General features: G+C 40.2%; 1 protein-coding gene and 1 non-coding gene across 5 annotated transcripts in view; both read left to right on the plus strand.

The window, feature by feature from the left end:
- The window catches only part of UBE3D (ubiquitin protein ligase E3D), an 83,989-nt gene extending 64,329 nt beyond the window's left edge, over positions 1–19,660 (plus strand). For all 4 annotated transcript variants that reach the window (XM_072036243.1, XM_072036245.1, XM_038177397.2 and 1 more), the window contains one exon: positions 18,066–19,660. In XM_072036243.1, the coding sequence (XP_071892344.1) occupies positions 18,066–18,172 (107 nt within the window). In that variant the 3' untranslated portion in view covers positions 18,173–19,660. The remainder of the gene's footprint in view (positions 1–18,065) is intronic.
- Positions 16,428–16,499, plus strand: TRNAM-CAU (transfer RNA methionine (anticodon CAU)). The gene has a single exon. It is a non-coding gene; the product is annotated as a tRNA-Met (tRNA).
- Positions 19,661–20,384: the final 724 nt, after the last annotated feature.

Consider the following 20,384-nt stretch of genomic DNA (forward strand, 5'->3'; position numbering starts at 1 on the left):
GTAGGTGGCATTATCAGGATGGGTATTAATTATTTGCAAGCTGCTGATGCATCACCTCTGCACGATCTGTGTTTGTCTCTTGAATGTTCCTCATCTCTGACTAATTATAGGTGGTCTTCAGCTTCCCTCGTTAAATAGACTAGTGTAACACACAGAATGGTTTTGAGTTGTGTTCAAGTGAGCCATGAGACATCTGACTCAGGTCAACCACTTGTATGTTCATGGACCCCATATTTTTTCCACCATTCTGAGATGGGCACATGCTATTGTTGGTACCCACTTTTTATTTATGTAAAAACAAAACAAACAAACCCTCTCTCCATCTCTTTTCCTGGCTTTCTCTTCTCTTCCCCCCACCTGCTGTCCCCCTAAAATTAGTAATGTGAGAGAGCTAGTCTGTGGTAATACTAAGAGGCAGGAAATCCTGACTCTTCCCATGGCTCGTGCTATGTGTCCTTGGGCAATCTGTTACTATTACAGACAAAAGCTGTGCATAGCACTTGGCTGAAAAATTAAAAGCACGGTGCATGATCTGAGGAGATGATTTTCAGATTTTAATCAAAGCATTGCGCAAGTGGAAAGGAAGGAGAGGCTGTAAAAGATGACTACCTGAGGAGTGGTTTGTTTGTGAGCAGCGTAAATTATCTGTGAAGGGAAGTGGCTATTAGTGACTGTAATTTCATTCTTGTTGAGGTCTTTGGTTCCATCACAACGCACATATCTGTTGTGGTACATGATGGACGCACAGCCCTATGTTTAAGGGCTGCTGCATTTCTTTTTGAAATGAAGTAGATAAGTAAGAGTAATAAAGGAAGAGAGGGTGAGCAGTCGTACAGATGAGCTTATCACAGAATCACAGAATTTCTAGGTTGGAAGAGACCCCAAGATCATCGAGTCCAACCTCTGACCTAACACTAACAGTCCCCACTAACCCATATCGCTAAGCTCTACATCTAAACATCTTCTAAAAGACTTCTAGGGATGGTGACTCCACCACTTCCCTGGGTAGCCTGTTCCAACGTCTAACAACCCTTTCGGTAAAGAAGTTCTTCCTAACATCCAACCTAAACTATGCTTAACTTCAGAGATCCAACTCTGAGGGTTTTCTTGGGGAATGGATTTGACGCCTTTGATTAAATATATGTAAATACCTGATTTTGTTTGTTTGCTGCTTTTCTTTTTTGCATTGCACCTCCTAAAGATTGTGAACTCATCACCTTTTAGAAGAAATAGCGGAGAGATTTGGACAGAGCAAAGACTTGAGTTTTCTATTCTAGTCAGCATCTCTTGGAGATCAGGGAAGACAAACAGGATCATTTACCTATATTTTCCGTAATGAATCAGAAACTAAAATAACTTTGACAAGTAGCAGAATGTGATATACTAGAGAAAGCTGCCTTCTGAATTGCTTATTGGACTTAGTTGGACAAGGCTGAATGACAATAAAAGCTGTCTACAGTACATGCTGCTTCAGGATGTATTTCCAGGTATTTTAGTACTGTGTCCATTCAGTGTTCATTCACATGACATTGCCTACAGCTTTATTTTGACTATTTTAATGATGTGCATTAGCTCCCGTTGCTGTTATCTATGGAAGTAGCTTTATATTCAGCAGCAAACTATTTGATCTGGTTTAAGGTAGCCCTTCCATCTCTCTTGGCCTCTCTTTCATGTCATCTTGTCTCTTCCCTCTGCTCCTTCTGCATTATCCAGTGACTACACAGCTGTCCAAACAGCTGGGTTAATGCAGTAGGGGAGAGGAAGTTTACAAGAGCATTTGCTCATTGCATAAATTGCAATTGTATGGCAATAAATTAGTGAGACCCCAGGGTTTTTGTATAATGTTTGGCACTTCTTTTGGTGAGGAAAAAGCCTCTGCTTGGAATGAAAGGTTTGTTTTTGAATTCCTGTGTTATTTTTTTGTGTGTGTGTTTTTGATAATGGTGGTATATTGAGAAGGACATCAGGGTTTTGAGACTCAATCTTCTGACTTTATGCTAGAGTACGTCAAAGATCATTGTGCCGGAAGGTCACTCCTACCCCTACAGTGGAAGTTATTGTCCCTATGCAAGACAGCAAGGTTCGTCTGAAGTCTGCTTGGAGGTCATTAGTTTGCATTTGCCATTGTTAGTGCTGTGTTAACAGGATGGCATGGGAATCTGATTACAAGACCATCTTTGTCCTTGCTTTTGTGATCAGTTTTTACTGCGGAGGCTTGAAGTAGTTGGTGTGATTTGTGGTGAGGACTGCGTGGAGCTCTTCTGTGTTATCAAGTGTAGTCCCCTGCTACTGTAGATAACTTGTCACATATCATCAGTTAGTCAAGCCCTGTCTTAAAATCTCTTAGGTTCCTTGCACAACTCTTCATTTTGGAAGACCAATTCATTTTCATCCAGTGGTTTCAGAAATAATTATTAGCTGATCATTCATCAAAACTCTCCAATTCTGTCTCATTGGAGAGTAAGTATTCACAGTTACGTGTTGCCTATCAGGGGCAGGGATCCATAAGCCTTTTATGAATCTAATTTTGAGCTCTATAAGCACTTCACCACATGACAAATCACTTCCCTTGGACAACTGAGTTAAGTGGAGCTGTTCAGAGTTGTTCAAAAGTATATGCAGAATCAATGACACAGGGCCAAGTGCAGCTTCTGAATGGTGCCGTTATTGTTGATAAGGTCATTAGAATCCAAAGGAGGTGTGATTTTGTATTGGGTCAGAATTGTATTCTTCAGTATGCTTTTTGAAGAGAATCCTTTGTTGTCTGTCATTTAAAAACTGTCCCTAATGTCTTGCTAATTTGATGGGCTAGTTCTCTCATGGGTGCCTACTGACAAGAAATACTTAGAAGGGATGCACCTTAAACATACTGAAGTCATAGGTAGTTGTATTAAACCTTATTAAAATGCAAACATCATCTAATACCAGAAACAGAAAAATGTAGCATCCACAAATTAGGTTACTACATTTTTCAGTTACTAGTTCCACAGGCCACAGGAAAGCTTTTTAACGTTGAAAGACATAAGGGACTAATACAGTCTAGAAAACCATTTTAAATTCTTATGATATTCTCATTCTAAACTCTGACTTGGAAAGTCAACAGTGCTGTGAGTTCCTGTAGTTGAGAGCCATTGCTGCAGACAGATTGGATTGCCTCCATCTCCTTAGTTAAAATGTATTTATTTTCTACATAATATCCTAGGCTTATAAGAAACAGGCATGGGGAATAGCAATAAACAAAGTACTACTAAACTCCATACACTTTGCAACACCTTCCCCTGTAAATCTTTTGCTTTTCAAAATCATTGCTTTATCTGCTTTTATGATTGTATAAAGTTATTAGTACCTCTTAATGCCAACAAGAGTAACTTGCAGGATTTGGGCTTGACTATAGTCTGCTTTAAAGCAAAACAAAACAAAGAAACACTTGAAAGTTTTTATCTTTAATTATCTTGCTCATTGTTGAGGAAAAGATACTCTAAAGATGGTAAATATTGTATTTTATTATGAAACTTCACGGGAGGTCAGTAAATTTTTTTTTTTTCCTGCAAAAACATCTGTTTTCATTAGTTTGATTGTCAAAATAGTTAGTTTCAGCTTTTCTTCTGACTGCAGCTGGCAAAATAATTTGCTCAATCCCTGGAAAGAGCAATCATTTTGACCTAGTAATGGCTGTAGGAATATTTGGGGCCAGAGATCCTCACTGTAAAAATGCCTGATATAATTTAGGAGCTCAGATCTCACTGATAGTGGTCTTAAACTCCTAAATCATTCGGAGCCTTTGAAAATGTTTTATTACCCGACCACCATTAAACAATGAAATTGTTGTTTATTGATTGTCTAGTCTTTTAACAGGTGTCATGACATTCTGCAGGAAAAGGATGACCAGAGAGACCAAAAGCCAGCATAAGAAAGAATCTAGTACAGATGTTTTCCTAGATATCCCATAGTTATTTTGCCTTTGTGGTTGTGATTGGGTCTCTCTGTATTTCACAGGATACCAATGAATGCCACATTTAAATTATTCTTCCCTTCATTGTTAGTGTTTTTATTTTATTGCTGCCATATCATCTTCCAAACACCTGTTCCCATTTTAACTCAGTCCTAATCTCTTGCCAAAATCTGAACTCAGGGGTAAGAATGCAGTAGTCCCAATAAGGTGTTAAAAATAAAATAGTAGTTGATTCTTATATATACCTTTATATGCACAAACTAATTAATCCTCATACCTCATGCAGGGAAGTATTTATTCTCATTCCAGCTTTAACTGCCAGGAAGCAAAGAGAGAATTTAAACAGCTAATTTTTGAAAATTACTTTTTTTTTTTTTTTTGTCTGGAAGGTTTTCAAAAAATAACTCAATGAAGACACCTGTTCAAACAATGCAGGTTCAAAGTTTTACTCAAGAGCGTCACGTTCTCCTTTAATCTCCTCTACCTCGTTTTTGTGGGTTGTGGTAGGTTTATTGTTTGGACCACATTCATTCCGTGTAAATGTGAGCACATAACCAAACATCTCTCATTAAAAGCATCTGTAACGCATCCATTCTGAATCATTACTCCTAGGCCCCCTCCCTGCACCTTCTTGGTGTTTCAAATGGTATTTCAAGTAGCGTCTGGGTTTGGTGTGTTAAGAAATGGATGCACACACAGGTGATGGCAATGTCATGCACTGTGGCAGTGCTGTACGTGTGATACGGTTTCACCATTGCATCACAGCACATTCTGCTCATGTAGCCTTTGCTAAGGGAGACTCTTAAAAACTCTGTTTATGTCTGTGTGCTGGTTTTGTTGGCATTGCAAAGTCTAAAACTTTGCAGGAGATGAAGATAATAGACCTTATTTAGCTTTCAGGCCTTGGCACATTTTTTTGGGGATATAAATGAAACTGTTTAGAGACTAAAGCAGAAATAAACTGGAACTTCTCTCACCAGGCTATCAGCAGGTGGAATATTAAGCAGAAGTAGTTGGCTTTGTTTCTTTGTTGCCTCTTTACTTTTAAAGCACTTTGCCGCAATAGTTTTCAATAGACCTTTTCCTGACAGTTTGAGGATGGAACAGGTAACCTCCTGTGCTACTCCATAGTTTATCATATGAGTTTTACTTGTCTGTTGGGATTTCTGTTGTGTATTGGTGTAAGGCATGGGAAGGTTGTCTTAGGAAATAGCTGAGTTGGGATAAAGAGAGAAGGGAAGATTTTCATTAAATTAAAATTCAAAAATACATGGACATACAGCACTAATGTCTCTGGTGTCTTACTTATGCAAGCTGACTGTATTGCTATTACACTGAGACCTGTAGGAAGGAGGAAACCAAAATCATTAAGTTGAAACCTGTATATTCTTGATTATGCACCACACCATCTACATATGTTTTATTTAGTGTAAATACTTGTCTACATTTTGATATTTAGCAAGATATCCAGCTCTCTCCTCCTTTCTTGCTGTGCTTCCAGTTAAGCTCCTTATTCTCTTTATCTTTTCACCGTGTTACCTCTAGAATCCAAATAATCTTAGCCAGCTATTTTTGTTCTGTTCAGGGAAAAAGGCAAGAACAGAGACAGGACACACAAGCAAGAAACAGACATCTCCAGCCAGGCCCTGAAGGGGATTCTGGCTTGTGAATGTCACCTGCTGCTGGTACTGAGATGCAAATAATTGTGGGTTTCCTTGTAATCTCCCTTTTCCTAGGGAAACAATATGATCAAGACTGCATGGGCACTTGTCTCCTAGCATAGTATTTGAGCCATAGCACAGGTTGGAGGTAAAACCTGATAAGAAGAGTATTTTGTGGGTTTAGGGGAGAAGAATTGGTTGGTGTGAGGACAAAAATGTTGGGGGTAGTGGTTAGAAATAGGAAGATTGTGAGGAGAGAGAATATCTGAGTTCATGTGTTGAATATTTCAATATAAGAGACTAATAGAGGAAATGTTAGTTTATGGTGAAGGGAGAATTTGAGATGGAAAAAGAAGACCTTTTTTCTCCGATTTTGAAGATGCAGAACGCCTAAGTCATTGTCCTGTTTTAGTGTGTTCCACAGTACTTCGTGGCTAAAGGGGATAGGACAAGGAGACGAGGAAAGGAGACAAATGCCAACTGAGAGTCCAACCACACTAATTATTATGCAGTAAAGAACTAAAACCAATGCTTCTTTTTCACATTTGTGAGCACTTTCCTCCCTTAAAGGCATAATGGGATTGAAATACAATAAACAGGGTATTTGGTTGAGATAAGACACTTTATAAATTATGTGCAGAAGATACCACAAATGGCATCTAGTTTAGAGCAACAGCCATGCGAATGGCCAGAACATCACATGCCTGTGTAAACCAGCATCTCATCAAAGGAATAAATGCACAGCGTGCTGATCTCTGGTCTCACACCTGACATGCTTCATACCCTGTCAGCTCACTTTGGAGAGAGAGGATCTGATCATACCATGATTCAGACGTAAGGTTTCTGTGGCTGTTGTGTAGACCATTAAGGTATTCATCATGTTTTTTAGAGGAGTAAGTCACAATACCATGTTTTTAATCATTGTGACTAAGGACGCTTAGACCTTTTTACAGCTTGCAGATCACTGGTATAGGGTTATATTTTATAAGCTGTACTTCAAATGAAGCCTTCCAAGGAAAAATAGTATTTATAGATTTAAAACATATTAACATAATTCCCTGGTTAATATTGCCCAGGGAAGTGGTGGAGTCACCATCCCTGGAAGTATTTAAGAGATTCTTGGATATGGCACTTAGGGACATGGCTTAGTGGTAAATTTGATAGTGTTAGATTGATGGTTGGACATGATGATTTTAAGGGTCTTTTCCAACCTAAAAAATTCTATTATTATAATGTTAACATATTAACCAAGAAAACAGTAGAATATCTACCACGAATAATACTATCTTATTGTTGGTAACATAGTGATTGTGTTGCCACTTAGGTGGCCCTGTGTAGTCCACTTGGAAATAGGTACAACACAGTTGGTTCTAGGTCATGAAAATAAATCCATGTATCTCTCTGTCTGGTCCTTTCTTTCAAAAAATGATATACTATTCCCTAGTGCCTTGTTCAGGGCTTTTTAATTTTTTTCTTCATTGCTTAAATACTGTAAGTTGCTGGCTACTGCAGTAGAAATAGTGTGCCTCTCCTTTCCCTTTCTAGGGAAGATAAAGCCCTGCTTTGGGATGGGTGATACTGGTCAGTTGAAACAGATTCTCAAGAGTGCAAAGAAATCTTCGTGTTTGGCAGAGAAGTGCAAAAGCACAGCAGAGCCTTAGACTGAAATGACTTTCAGGAAATCGACCCGAAGCAAATTGTGCTGTGGCAGCAGGCTGTGTGTTTGAATGTGTGAAATGACAGGCTGTGCATTAGAGCACAGGTCTTGGAAAGGGTGGCAGACGCGACCTCCTCTTAGGCCACCTTCTTCATCACCATTTTACAAAGCTGGAAAGTTTTTAGGAGCTGCAGCATATGTTCCAGTTTGGTTTGCCAAGGATTAATCTCCTCATGTGTCTCTAGCTTTAGGATGTAACTAGCATGCTGTAAATTTACACAGCAGCTTGCAGTTCCTTGTTTGTTTTAGGTTATCCTGTGTCTCCCAACTGCCCATACATGCACGTACTTAAACAAATGTCTTCTCTACAGCAGTTATAACCACTTGATGCAGAAAAATATGCTGCTTGGTTTGCCTACTTAGCTGAGGTTTGATGTTCTGCATGGTAATTGCTATAGTAAAAACTAAACATCATCTGGTGTTGACTAAGAGAATCTTAAATTCCGTGGGTTTTGTATCACAGTTAGATTTGGATCAGTAATTACAGTGCAATATTAGTACTAAGTTCCATCCCCTACTGTGGTTTGCATGCAGTAGAGAAACTGTATTTAAGGCTAACAAAGGTAAATAATACTGTTGTTTCTGCAGCTGTATTAATGCTGGGTACCACAAATAGTAACATCCACAGCAGAAATGAAAGCAATGTAGGCTAATAAAGAAGGCTTAGCAATAGACAAAGCCATGAATTTTCAGGATTTCTCATATCTAAACATAAATAAAAAAATAAATAACATACTCCACTTAGAACATATAAATGCATATATATATATATTATTTTTTTCCACACAAATATCTACGTGATCTAAAAAAAAGATTGGTTGTCTTCACATAAACTAAAACATCCAGAGATTTATTTTCTACTGTTTTTGCAGCTGCTTATAGATTTCCCTCTAAAGCTTGGGCGAGCTTCAGCATGCAACTGTTCTGTTAGCAGAAAGATAGCCTGCAGTGCACATGCACAGCCTAGGACTTCACAGGAATCTCTTACTTTTTCTCATTTATCTCTGTCACATTTCAAATCTAGCTTCATTTCTATAAGAAATTAATACTTTTAGGAGGGATTATGAGAAAGAATGTGTGCTGATTTATAGAGGATTTATTTTGTAAAAACCTGAAGGGACATTGCCAGATTGAGAAATCATATTTAAAAAAATAAATCCCTAATTTGGTTACAATTAATTCTATGAGCAGTTGAATGAAATGAATGTATTTTCCTTTCTGCTTGGTTGTTTTGGTTATATTTTATCTTTTCCCAGCATGGACTGAAGAAGAAAGTGATTTCTCAGGGTGACATTCTCCTAATAAGTTTCCTCCTTCAACGAAGACTTGAAAACACATAGATCTGCAGTGCCTTTCACACTGTACAGGAGAGAAATTGCCCTTCCCCAGCCTTCTCCTTGAAGCACTGGGGAATTTGGCTGTTTAGATGATAGGTCTACTGAAGGCTGTTTTCCCCAGCTTTCATAGAATCACAGCCTTTCATTGCCACCTGTGTTTCTTTGTGCTTCTGTGGTAGTATACCGCAGCCCACAAATATGTTTCTTGTAAGACTTAGAGCTGCTTGAAACTGCTTCCTTTTACAATGAGAAATCCTTTGCATATATATGTGAAAGAATGACCTTGAACTCCTGGGAAGTTGAAGAGATAAAGAGTCCTTTGCAAAATGTCCTCTTCTCCATACCTGAATCTGAGCCCCATGGGGGTCAGCAGGTCAGATTGCAAAAATTGCCTTTCCGTGATCCTTTTTACACCACAACCCAAAGGTTTTAACTTGTCAAGGTAATGCAGTCCTACAACCTCTGCTTCCAGTGACTTTATTGTTGCCATCACCACATAGTTCTGTGCAGCACAGTGCTGCCTGTGAGAGTGTATTGGGATTATGTGTCAGGGTGTTGGTAGTGGGAGGCTACAGAGGTGGCCTCTGTGAGAAGCACCCAGCAGCTGCCCCATGTCAGATCAGAGCCTGCTCCAAAAGGGACCTGCTGCTGGCCAGAGCCCAGCCAGGGAGCAATGCTGGGTGGGCCTCTGGGAGAGCAAATTTAAGGGAAAAATCTGCTGTGCTACAGCAGCTGGGAGAAAGGAGTGAGAAAATGGGCAAGAAACAGCCCTGTAGACCCCAAGGTCAGTGCAGCAGGAGGGCAGGAGGTGCTCCAGGCACTGGAGCAGTTCCCCTGCAACCTGTGGAGAGGCCCCTGGGGGAGCAGGCTGTCCCCCTGCAGCCCATGGGTCCCACATGGAGCAGATCTCCACGCTGCAGCCCCCCCATGGGTGGAGGAGCCCCCGGGGGAGCAGGTGGATGTGGCCTGGAGGAGGCTGCGGCCCATGGAGAGCCCCCGCAGGAGCAGGCCCCGGGCCGGAGCTGCAGCCCGTGGAGAGGAGCCCACGCAGGAGCAGGGGGTCTGGGGGGAGCTGCCCCCACCTGTGGAGGACCCGTGCTGGAGCAGTTTGCTCCCGTGGGACGGAGCCGTGTGGGAGCAGTGCTTGAGGAGCTGCTGCCTGTGGACAGCCCCTGCAGGCTCAGTTCAGGAAGGACGGCATCCCGTGGCAGGGACCCCACGGGGAGCAGGGGCAGAGAGGGTCCGTGAGGGAGTGGTGGAGATAGACTGACCACAGCTCCCATCCCCATTTCCCTGTGCCACTCAGGAGGAGGATGTAGAAAAGGGTGGGTGGAGGGAAGGTGTTTTTGTTTTCTTTCCTTTGTTTCTCACTTCTCTAGCTTGTTAGTAATAGGCAATAAATTTTACTAATCTCCCTGTGCCGAGACTGTTTTGCCCGTGACAATAATTGCTGAGTGATCTCTCTGTCCTTATCTCAACCCTTGAACCCTTCTCATTGTATTTTCTCCCCCTTTCTCTTTGAGGAGGTGGAGTGAGAGAAGGGTTGTGGTGGAGCTCAGCTGCGCACCTGAGTAAAACCACCACAGAGGGTAATCTGGAATTCAAGCATGAGGCATGAATTGAGGCATGAAGGCTTTTATACTGACCCTGGATTCTGTATCTTTGTATGTGATGAAATATTTGAAACTGACTTTGTCCAACTGTATCTGTTCAGTCAACCTATAATACTGTTTTAGTGAGCTTTGCAGAAAGTCACATCCCTCAGTTGATCTTTTTGTTTGAAATTGTTTGTTTTCGTAGTAAAGTATTTAAAGCTTACCAGTTCAGGAGTGTGAAGTTCAGCTGCCGTGAGGACAGGCTGGTGGTTCTTCAGTTTCCTGAGTCCAGAAATGTCAGGGAAGGGTAACTGTATAAAACACTACGAGAAAGGACCTGAAACAATTATTTATGAGAGGTTCTGGGAAGTGGCTGCCATTGATTAGTGGTGAATTGGATATTAGAGTGGCCAAGTCTAACATGACCTGTGTGGCATAAGGGAAACAGTCACACAGTGATGTGGTGTTCAGCTCTCATCTCCAGAGCTTGCAATATAAGAAAAAGAGAATAAAACATCATTGCAATGGAGGGCAATTTTGCAGATGGAGTACAGCCAGGGAGCTTGCAGGCTACCAGGAGGCAGCCTTGAGGCAAATAAAACCCTACAGTGGGGTTCAGGTAGGGACATTCCTGTCTCCTGTGTTGTTTTCTCCTTCTTCTACGTATTCCTTATGAATCTGAGTCTAAAAATGCCTTTGCCCTTCCCAGAAGCAGCCTCAGAGATGTAGGGATAATATGCAACAGCCTGGTAGCATTCAGTCTGGAAAAGACAGCTGCTTTTTTATGGGTCTGTGGATTCAGTGGGGGCGAGTGCAAATATAGCAGTTAATGTTCTTTCAAGTCTCTGCTTATCTGGTGCCATCTGCTTTGTGTCCAGTCATTCACACTGGTGCCAAAACATATTTCTGAAGCAGGTATTTGTGCATCAGCAGTCCCTAACATTTAGGTGGGCACCAATATGTAAACTACGTGGTATGGACAGGCAGGCAAATTCTTAAGTTTCAATGTGATTATTAAAATCAGAAATTGCTGATAGCTGCTAATTCACAAGGTGATGGTAACAGCTACTGGATGTAGCAGCTCCTGGTGGTGGTGCAGAAATCAGAAAAACACTATCGTGCCTTACAGAAAACAATATTCTTTTGGCTCTTGTTTCTTGTTAGCAGGTATGGGAACGCCAAACTTCGGGCTGAGTTTATCAGACACCAGATGTTTAGAAAGCCGTGACCTGGACGTGGTGCAGATGCTTTAATCCTCCCACTCCTTGATCTGTCTTTGTTTTACAGCAATGAGAAGTGTATCTGGCAGAATTATGGCCTTCTCTACATGTTCATGCATGCTATTGTTGTAGTAGTACCAGCAGGCTGTTAACTGCATGTTTTTTATAATACATGTAGGCTCAGTTGTAGTCACAGATGTGTTTAGTTCACTCTCTCTGATTCTTGTTTCAAGGTAGGAGTGTATTCTACATACAGGACGTCTTGATTGCACTGTAACTGCAACCACCCAAACAGCTGTATTAGCTGTAATTATTCAGGCTTAAGCCATAACACCTAGTGCTAGCTTTTGTGGCAGTACAAATCTGTCTGAATTAGTCTTTGGTCTGAGGCTTTGACCAAGTGCTATCTTCAAAATCCAGTAGCACATGTGGAAGAAAATGCTATTCTTAGCTTTTCTCTGTTGTTCCCACCAGAGCTTAGCTTCTTCCATCTAGTCTGCCAGCAGAATTGTTCTTGTTCTTGCCCTCTCGTTCTTGTTTCTAGGATAAATCAATCAGGTTAGCATGGACCAGAGTTTAGCTTATTAGTCTGATTTCACCAGACACCAAGTAGAAAGCTTGAAATGGCCTTTTGCAGGGAGAGAGGAACAGTAACCTGTGGCAGAGGGATAGCACTGAACTTGTGAAGTTAATTTCTTCCACCAGCACGGCTGGATATAGGAGCATGGATCTGCCTGCAGCTGCCCACTGCTTCTCAGGAAGGATTTTTCAGTTCTTGTGCATGTATATGGCATGGCATTACCTGATTACCTGTCAGTTCAGAGAGGTAATGAATACAGCATTTGAAGTTAATTGTAGGCTGTAGCTTCGCTGGCAGGTAATCAAAGTTTCCTCTGCAGTCATTCAATCATGCTTGATTTCATGCTAGCACGTGTGCAGGACTAAAGCATGGGAATTTGTTTATGTACAGATTATCTACTTGCTACAGATAACATTTAAGATTGCCATGTAAATTGCCTTCCTCTAAAACATAATGTAGTGTTAGGAACTACGTGTGGTAGTGTATAAAATTGGTCTAATGATCAAAGAAAATGATGAACATAAAGAGTCTTTTACACATTTAACCCTCAGACTTGAGCCTTATGGTAGGGTTTAATTCTTCAGTGTGCAGTGGAAAAGCAAAACCAGAGCAATCATATTTCTGGAAGCATTTATAGCTGTAGCAGGTTCATTATCTGCTGCTGAAACTGAAGTACATGAAGCTACATTCAGCTCACTGTTTTCTTTTATCATTATGTAGGAGCAGACAGAAGTACAATTCCCTCTCTGATACTAGAGAGAAATTCTGTTGTATATCTTCTGCCTACTTTTGTTTAACTATTGGGAGAAACATGGATATTAGAAATAATACTCTCTCCAGCTTTTAGAGACATACACAGGGATCTTTATGCACAGTTCACTTGGTCTCCTTTAAAGGGAACACAAACATAAGAACAGTTTTGAACTTGTGTGAAAGCATACAAATACATCTTGTGAGATATGGGTTGTTGTTTTCCTGTTTTGATGAAATAAGGATCTGGCTTCTATTTCTTGCAGCTGACTGAAAGATTGAACTGCTTTTCCTTTTCTTCGCTGAGAAAATAATTTTCTCCTATTGCTGCATTTCCTCCATCTATTGTCAGCTCCACAAAACAGATTGTATGCAGTGGATTTGCAGATTGCATTTCTTTAAAATTTATTGTTTAGCTGCCTTTAGTAATGCTTCTGCTTCTCTTAACACCAGTCATCCGCTTTGCCGATTTGCCCAGTGTTACCATTTTGGGGAGAGCAGATTTCTTTCCAGCAGCTTCTGCCATCTGGAACCATCTTCTTTTATCTCCCTAGTTCATCGGGTCTTTGCAGCTTTTCAAATATTTTCGGAAATTACAACTTTTTACTTTCACCTGTTACTCCTCAGTGTTTGACTCCATGACTGGATGCCTAATTCAGCATCGAGTGCCTTCACCCCACTGTTTCCTGTGAGATTTTTATCAAGTGAAGTCAGGCAGTACAGCTTGATTAAAAACAAAACAAAAACCTCTCTAAGATAAAATGTTATTAGAAGGATGCAGAATGACTGAAACCTAATACCCCAGAACTACCTTCTCCCATACTGAGGAAAGAATGTTGCCAGCCTCTGCTTTGGTAGCTTATAGCCTCTTGCAATGTTTGATCAGATTGCACTTTGTCAAGTTGCTTTTCCCAAATTCAGTATCATGACATCTACAGTATGCTTAATTTTGACATTTTGCATTTTCACATTTTCCTGGGAAAGCTAAGAGAGCACAGCTAGAATTGAACATCACAGCTTGGATTTCTTAACTTGCCCTGGTTCCCAAAGCTTTGAACAAAATTGTTGTGTTTTATTGTTTACAGGAAAAGTGAGTTTGAGAGAGAGATCGTTTATATGTCTGTGGTGCTGTACTGCTCCCTCTTTATAGACGGTTCTTTAAAATGTTGAAAACATGGACTTTATCATTAACGTGGAGTTTATTCATTTTCCGAAGTTCTTAGCAGTTTCTGGCACTGTGGGAGCTAACAAGGTGGAATGCTGAGATGCATTGATACCTTGAGGTAGAATAAGGTTATCATCTTACGATGTAATAGAGAGAAAATGAAAAAATAATGTTGCTGGTCATGTCAGGAAGGATACTAGCATACAAAAATCAGCTCTTAACAATGGCTTAATATTAGCTATCTTGAGCACTTTAACAAGGGAACGATGTGCTGAGTTAGGAGCAGTGTAAAAATCCTTGAACAAACTGATTAGTGAACTGACTTTTGTTCTGTATTTGCTGATACACCTAAGTTGGTAGATCAGGTAGCTGTTCGGCACATTATTTTTCTTCCGGAGTGCAGCAGTAGCAATGAAGTACTAGATTTGTGGACTTCACTGAGAGAGTTGTTACTAGAGCTTGAAGAGGCCAGTAGTTGTCTATCCTGCAGAGAAACTGACCTACTTAGCTCGAAAACTGGGGGAGGACCACTCACTCCCACTTGCCCAACCCATAGATTTGTAATTGTGAAGCTAGTGGACAGCACCAGAACAGGTTATCTAGAACATACAGTTTCCTGCTGGTTACCAATCCAAGTGCATCTGGAATAACAATTGTGATAAAGAAATATTTTACATGCTTCACATTGAGCTTTGGTTGAGGTGGAACGTTGTAAATCATTTAGTTTAAGTTGGTTTTGTTCTCAAACATCTTTGTGTTTCTTCTGTTTTTTAAACAGCTTCTGATTTCCATGCGTTACCCATTTTTTGTTGGCTTTTTCAATTTTAGCGATGATCTAATGTTTTTTGTTTTTTTTTTTGTTGTTTTTTTTTTTTTTTTCACTCACATTGATAGTAAATATAAATGCAAACTGACAAATTATTCCTTTTGATATTTTTCATTTTATTGGGCAGTAGGGGAGCCTTAGAGGTTCAGGAAAACATTTTGTTGCAAATCAGTCCTCTCAAAGGAGTGAAAAAGCCTATTTCATGCATTAAAAAAATATATCAAGTAGTCAAATTCAATAAATACATCCATTCTAGTGATGCACCAAAAACGTGTACAAAAGGAGCTGGCAGTCTTGGGCTAAAAAAAAAGCTGCTTCAATTTTTGTTTCTGGTGTATTGTAATGGTTATTGATTTTCTTGATTATTTTATTTTAATTTTTTGTTTGTTCTGTTTTTCTTCCTTGCAATGCAAGGACAAATTTATGTCCCCATTAAAGTCAATGTGAGTTTTTCCTCTGACTTAATTGGGGCCAGGATTTCATTCCTTGCCCTGCATTACTTATGACTCTTCTGCATAGGTAAGATTTTACATTTCCTGTTAATTATTGTCTGTCTCTATTCATCGGAGTGACTAAATCTCAAGAAAGATGACAGGCGTATTGATTTTCCTTGCATTTTATGTCTTTGAGTATGGGAGTCTTTGGCTTAGTAGATAAATTTCCCTACACGATGAGCAGTTTCTAGCCTTTACAACATACCTTGGCTGAGCCGATGGAAATGTTTCTGATGAAGTGACTTACTGTTGGAAAATGCTGATTAAACTGAGCGAAATGGCTCAGTGGGAATATGTCAATGCAAGGAGATTTTTTGGGGGGAAATAGGCTGACTTACACCTTGGTCAAGCTTCACATGGACGTTTCTGAAAAATTGAGTTCTACATGAAAATTTGTGTCTCTGAATTTTAGTTCCAGTTTGGAAGAAATGAGTGATTCGGAAACACGGGCGCTTTCGTGGATCTTGATTATTTTATCTTTGTAAACCTTTCTGTGAAGTAACATTGCAGCTTTATTACTGCTGTTTTTGCTGGGGCTGAGAAAGAGATGTTCAGGAAGTCACTTGATTTTTTCCATTCTAACCAACAATTAATCTTGTCACTTCCCATTCACACCTTTTAGTCACATTATTTTAGATGTGAATCCTGTGTGGGAATGTTTTTCTGACAAACCTCTTAGATATATTAAAACTTGCTTAATTTTTTGTATCCTCTATAGCAGACATACAGTCCTCTCTTCAACATCCTTTGGCCATAGGATCCAAAATAAATGTGCTTTTTAATTTGTTTTGCCTTCTGTTCTAAACCCTCAATGATATTATATGCTTTAATTCAAGTCTGGAATTACACTGTATTTACTGTGGGGTGAGCAAGCTTATGTCAGCTGTCGCTGTGCAGTAGCTGTTACAGCAGCCTTTGTTTTCCTACAGCACTGCTGCGTACTTGTACCCTTCAGGATATCAGTTTCTTGAGGATGCTTACCTCTGTTCGTCCAGCTTAGGGAAATGGCCCTTATTAAAAATAATAATAATAATAAAAAAAATAAAATAAAAAAGGATCCTCAGGGATGGCGTATTCTATTTGATGCACGCTGGCTTTTTAGGTCAGTGGTGCTGCTGCCTGCACTAAGAAGCAGAGTGGCGCAGCGGAAGCGTGCTGGGCCCATAACCCAGAGGTCGATGGATCGAAACCATCCTCTGCTAGCAGCATTTTCTTCCCCCCTGCTCAGGCCACAGCTGGAGCCTTTGTGTCCAGTGCTGGGCTCCCCAGTACCAGAGGGACACGGAGCTACTGGAGCGAGTCCAGAGGAGGGCTACTACAAGGATGACGAGAGGCCTGAAGGGAGCACCTCTTGTATGAGGACAGGCTGAGAGAGCTGGGCCTGTTTAGCCTGGAAAAGAGAAGGCTGAGGGGAGACCGACCCCTTATCCATGTCTATAAATATCTGAGGGGAGGGTGTTGAGAGGATGGAGCCAGTCTCTTTTCAGTTGTGCCCAGCACCAGGACGAGAGGGAACAGGCACAAACTGAAGCCCAGGAGGTTCCGGCTGAATATGAGGGGGCACTTACGTGCTGTGAGGGTGACAGAGCACTGGGACAGGCTGCCCAGAGAGGTTTGCGGGGTCTCCTTCTCTGGAGATACCCAAACCCCACCTGGATGCCATCCTGCGCAATGTGCTCTAGGTGATCCTGCTCAGCAGGGATATTGGACCAGATGATCTTCAGAGGTCCCTTCCTACCTCAGCCATCCTGTGATTCTGTCAATTCCTCACGGTTGATCATGCTTCATACGTTCTTTAGATAGAGTATCAAGTAGACTGGTAATTGTGGGTCAACTCTGAAAAATCCAAACTGAGAGTAATTTGAATCTTCGCTAAAGTGACTGCAGTTGAAAAGCTCTTGGAGAGAAAAAAGGGGAATTGTACGTCTCAACTTTTTTCTTCTGTGTTTTTTTGTGGAGCAGAAGAAACAGGTTATATTTTCAGGAGGCTGTTGTGTAACACAGTAGTCTTTTTTTCTTCCTTTTTTTTTTTTTTTTTATCCTTCCATGGTGGCATCTGCCCATCTTGTTCTCGGTCCTTGTGTTCAGCAATGTGTAATGCTTGTTCCCAATTCAATATCTGAAGCAATCTTGGCAGATAAAAATCTTGACATGTGATTGTGTTTCCTGTCAGTTAGCTTCACTTTCTGAGTCAGTATCCTGACACTTCTGAAGAAACCTAAACATAAATAAATCCATGCAGGAGAAACTGCTGCATGCTTGTGACCAAGAACAAATGAATTAGGAAACCAGAAGTCCTTTAGGCATTTTGGATTTGGTAGGTCACCTTCCTTCTAAATAGCTGGATGTGAGTCTACTTAGTGTGCTAAAAAGAGGAGGTCCCTCGTTTGCTGTCTTCTTAATCAAGTAGAAGTGTTTGTCTTCTCAGTGCTTCCTGAGATTTTTTTTTTTTCTTTATAAAGATAAAAACTTTGGGTTGATTCCTGATCACTTTAAGGCATTTTCTCGTTGACTTTGGAATTGGGATTTTACTTAAAGTGACTGGCTGACAACATTGTTCAAACAATATTTGTGGCAAATCAGGGAATATATCAGAGATTTAATCTAAGCTAGTTTCAGGATGCTATCAAATGGCCTTTTAAGTTAGACAAGATAAAAGCCTTGTGCTTTGCTATTCTGGGATAAAAAAGAAAGAAGTTTTTGAAGAAGTTTTGTTTTACCTGCATTGCTGAGACTAAACACAGTTTTGTTTTTGCTTCTTTTTACAGGTGGCCTTTTTGAAGATGTGAAGAGCTCAGATACCTATGTTGAAAACTGTTCTCAAATCCACTTCCAGCAGAAATGTGCTGATAATGTCCAGTGGTGTGACTTCTAGGAAAAAAAATCCACTGGAAATACAAAGCTAAATGGAGAGTGGGGCATTACTCTTCATACCTGGACGCATTTCAAAACCAAACACAGAGTTAACTTTTACATCCAGTGCATTCTTAGATGGCATTCTAAGAGTGACTTACATGTTACATCCAGCTGGGATCACTGTTACGATCTATTCATAGCCAAAAGGGAATTGTCTAAGTACTTAATACTAACTTTACTGGACAGTGTAGTGACCTCTATGTCCTAAGGAAACTGGTATCAAAGAGAGATCCTAAAATATTGAATGTTTTGTACTCTAAAGTAAGCTCTTTCCTTTCTTTGTTCTGGTAAAGTTAGAGGTCCATAAATACAAAATATAAAATCAGATTTTTTTTGTCAAACTTGTATGTTTATCATGTATATTGTTTCCACATTAATGTTTACCTTTCTTCATGAGAGAGAAGTTTTCATGTTTCTACACCTCATAAGAATTTTGTGAAATTGATGTTTTGGAACGTCAAGGTTATTTATGTTTCTTTAGAATAATTATTTCTTCAACTTCAAACAAGATTATATACCTGAGGGCTGGCTTTGCAGAAACTGCTGGAAATGAAAGATACTTGTAGCAAGTCAGTACAGCTTCCCTAAATTGTCTTTCTCTGCTGTGAATACTTACCTGCCTTTCACAGGAGTGACAGTGCGTTTGCACAGAACACAGAATCTGTTACCATTTGGGGGTTTAGCATGGATTGTTCACTTGTTAGTTGACAGCAATAATTTTCCCCTTCCCACGTCCAGCAGTACTGGTGCATGGACTAAGGAGAGGAAAAGATGCCTCCTGACATTTTTGCCTGAATTTCTGCTTTTGGGGACGGAATAGCTTTTAAGCTAGGAGGAAGTGCTCCTTTAATATCAACCAGTTTTCCTGTTTAGCAAATCAGTCAAGTACTGGAATAATGTATCTGACCTAGTGTGACAATTCCTGTATTTTCAACATGTCAATAAAAGGTATTCAAAAAAAAAAAAAGAGAACCTGTTTGTGTGGGCTGGCTTTTTCAAAGCCCATCTTTAAACCCTCAAAATAAAAAGATGCTACCTTGTTGGAAAACAGTCCTATTGCAGGAGAACCAGTTCTGGAGGGAGTATTCTTGAAGGAGATCTTTGAAAATTCCTGAATTTTGAATAAAATGGACACACCTTTTACACATTTCATGATGGGTATCATTATGGATCATCATAATGAATCATCAAATCATCATAATGTAGGAGGTTACTCCTCAAAGTACTGGACGCCTTCTCTGAGCTTTACATATCCAAGGCAAATAGCTGAGGCCTCTCAGCACCTAGTCTGGATATCATCCCATTTTTCAGTTATTATTTTAGTTTTCAATATTCAAGTAAGAACAAAAATATTTTGTATTCAGGGACTCAATTATCCAGCTCCAAGATAAGTTGTCTATGCGCCAATGTTTACTCATTTTATAAATAAAATATATTTTCTAAATTAGTTTACTCTTTGTTCTACTCAATTTCTGTGACAGCTTCAACTTCTCAGAATATGGAAGAGATATTTGCAGACTGAAGACATTTATATCGCGCTGAAATACTCCAACCTTAAAATCTTTTCCAACCTATTTAAATGACCCCTGTTACGGTTTTGCACATATGGAGCAATCTTAGGTCAGAGACCATTTATGCTTTTGTGGTTAAGTCTGTAGCATCATGCACAGCAATAAAAAATGGGGGTAGAGGGACAAGGGGGGAGAGGTGGAGGTGTGCCTGCCTAGGTGGTGGTTGCTAAGAGAAGAGCTGGGCATCAGCCTGCCTGTGAGAGGTGGTGAGTTATTGCCTTTGCATCACTTGCTTTTTCTTTTTCTTTTTTTTTTTTTCTCCTTTTCATTTATTAAACTGTCTATCACAGCTCTTGCCTCCCTTTCTCTGTTGAGTAGCATCACGATGACGGTTGGTTGTTGACATCATCTTGGAAAGCTGTGCTAGTACAAAGTACAGGCAGTTACTGCGATATTTTGTTATTATCTAGAATTAGTGGTACATTTTACTGTAGTTTACATACCACGTTTGGATCCACCTACGACAGAAAGCTTTGTTTAGTTTTGAAGCATGTAGACAAGCTCAGCATCTCCATGCAGGTGAGGAAGTATGCACCAAACAGGAGGAAGCCTTGCAGCTGTTTTTTTAGAAAACATTTGACCCTGCTTATTGCTTACCCT

Source organism: Anas platyrhynchos, chromosome 3 (genome assembly GCF_047663525.1).
Source record: "Anas platyrhynchos isolate ZD024472 breed Pekin duck chromosome 3, IASCAAS_PekinDuck_T2T, whole genome shotgun sequence".
NCBI classification, from domain to species: domain Eukaryota; kingdom Metazoa; phylum Chordata; class Aves; order Anseriformes; family Anatidae; genus Anas; species Anas platyrhynchos.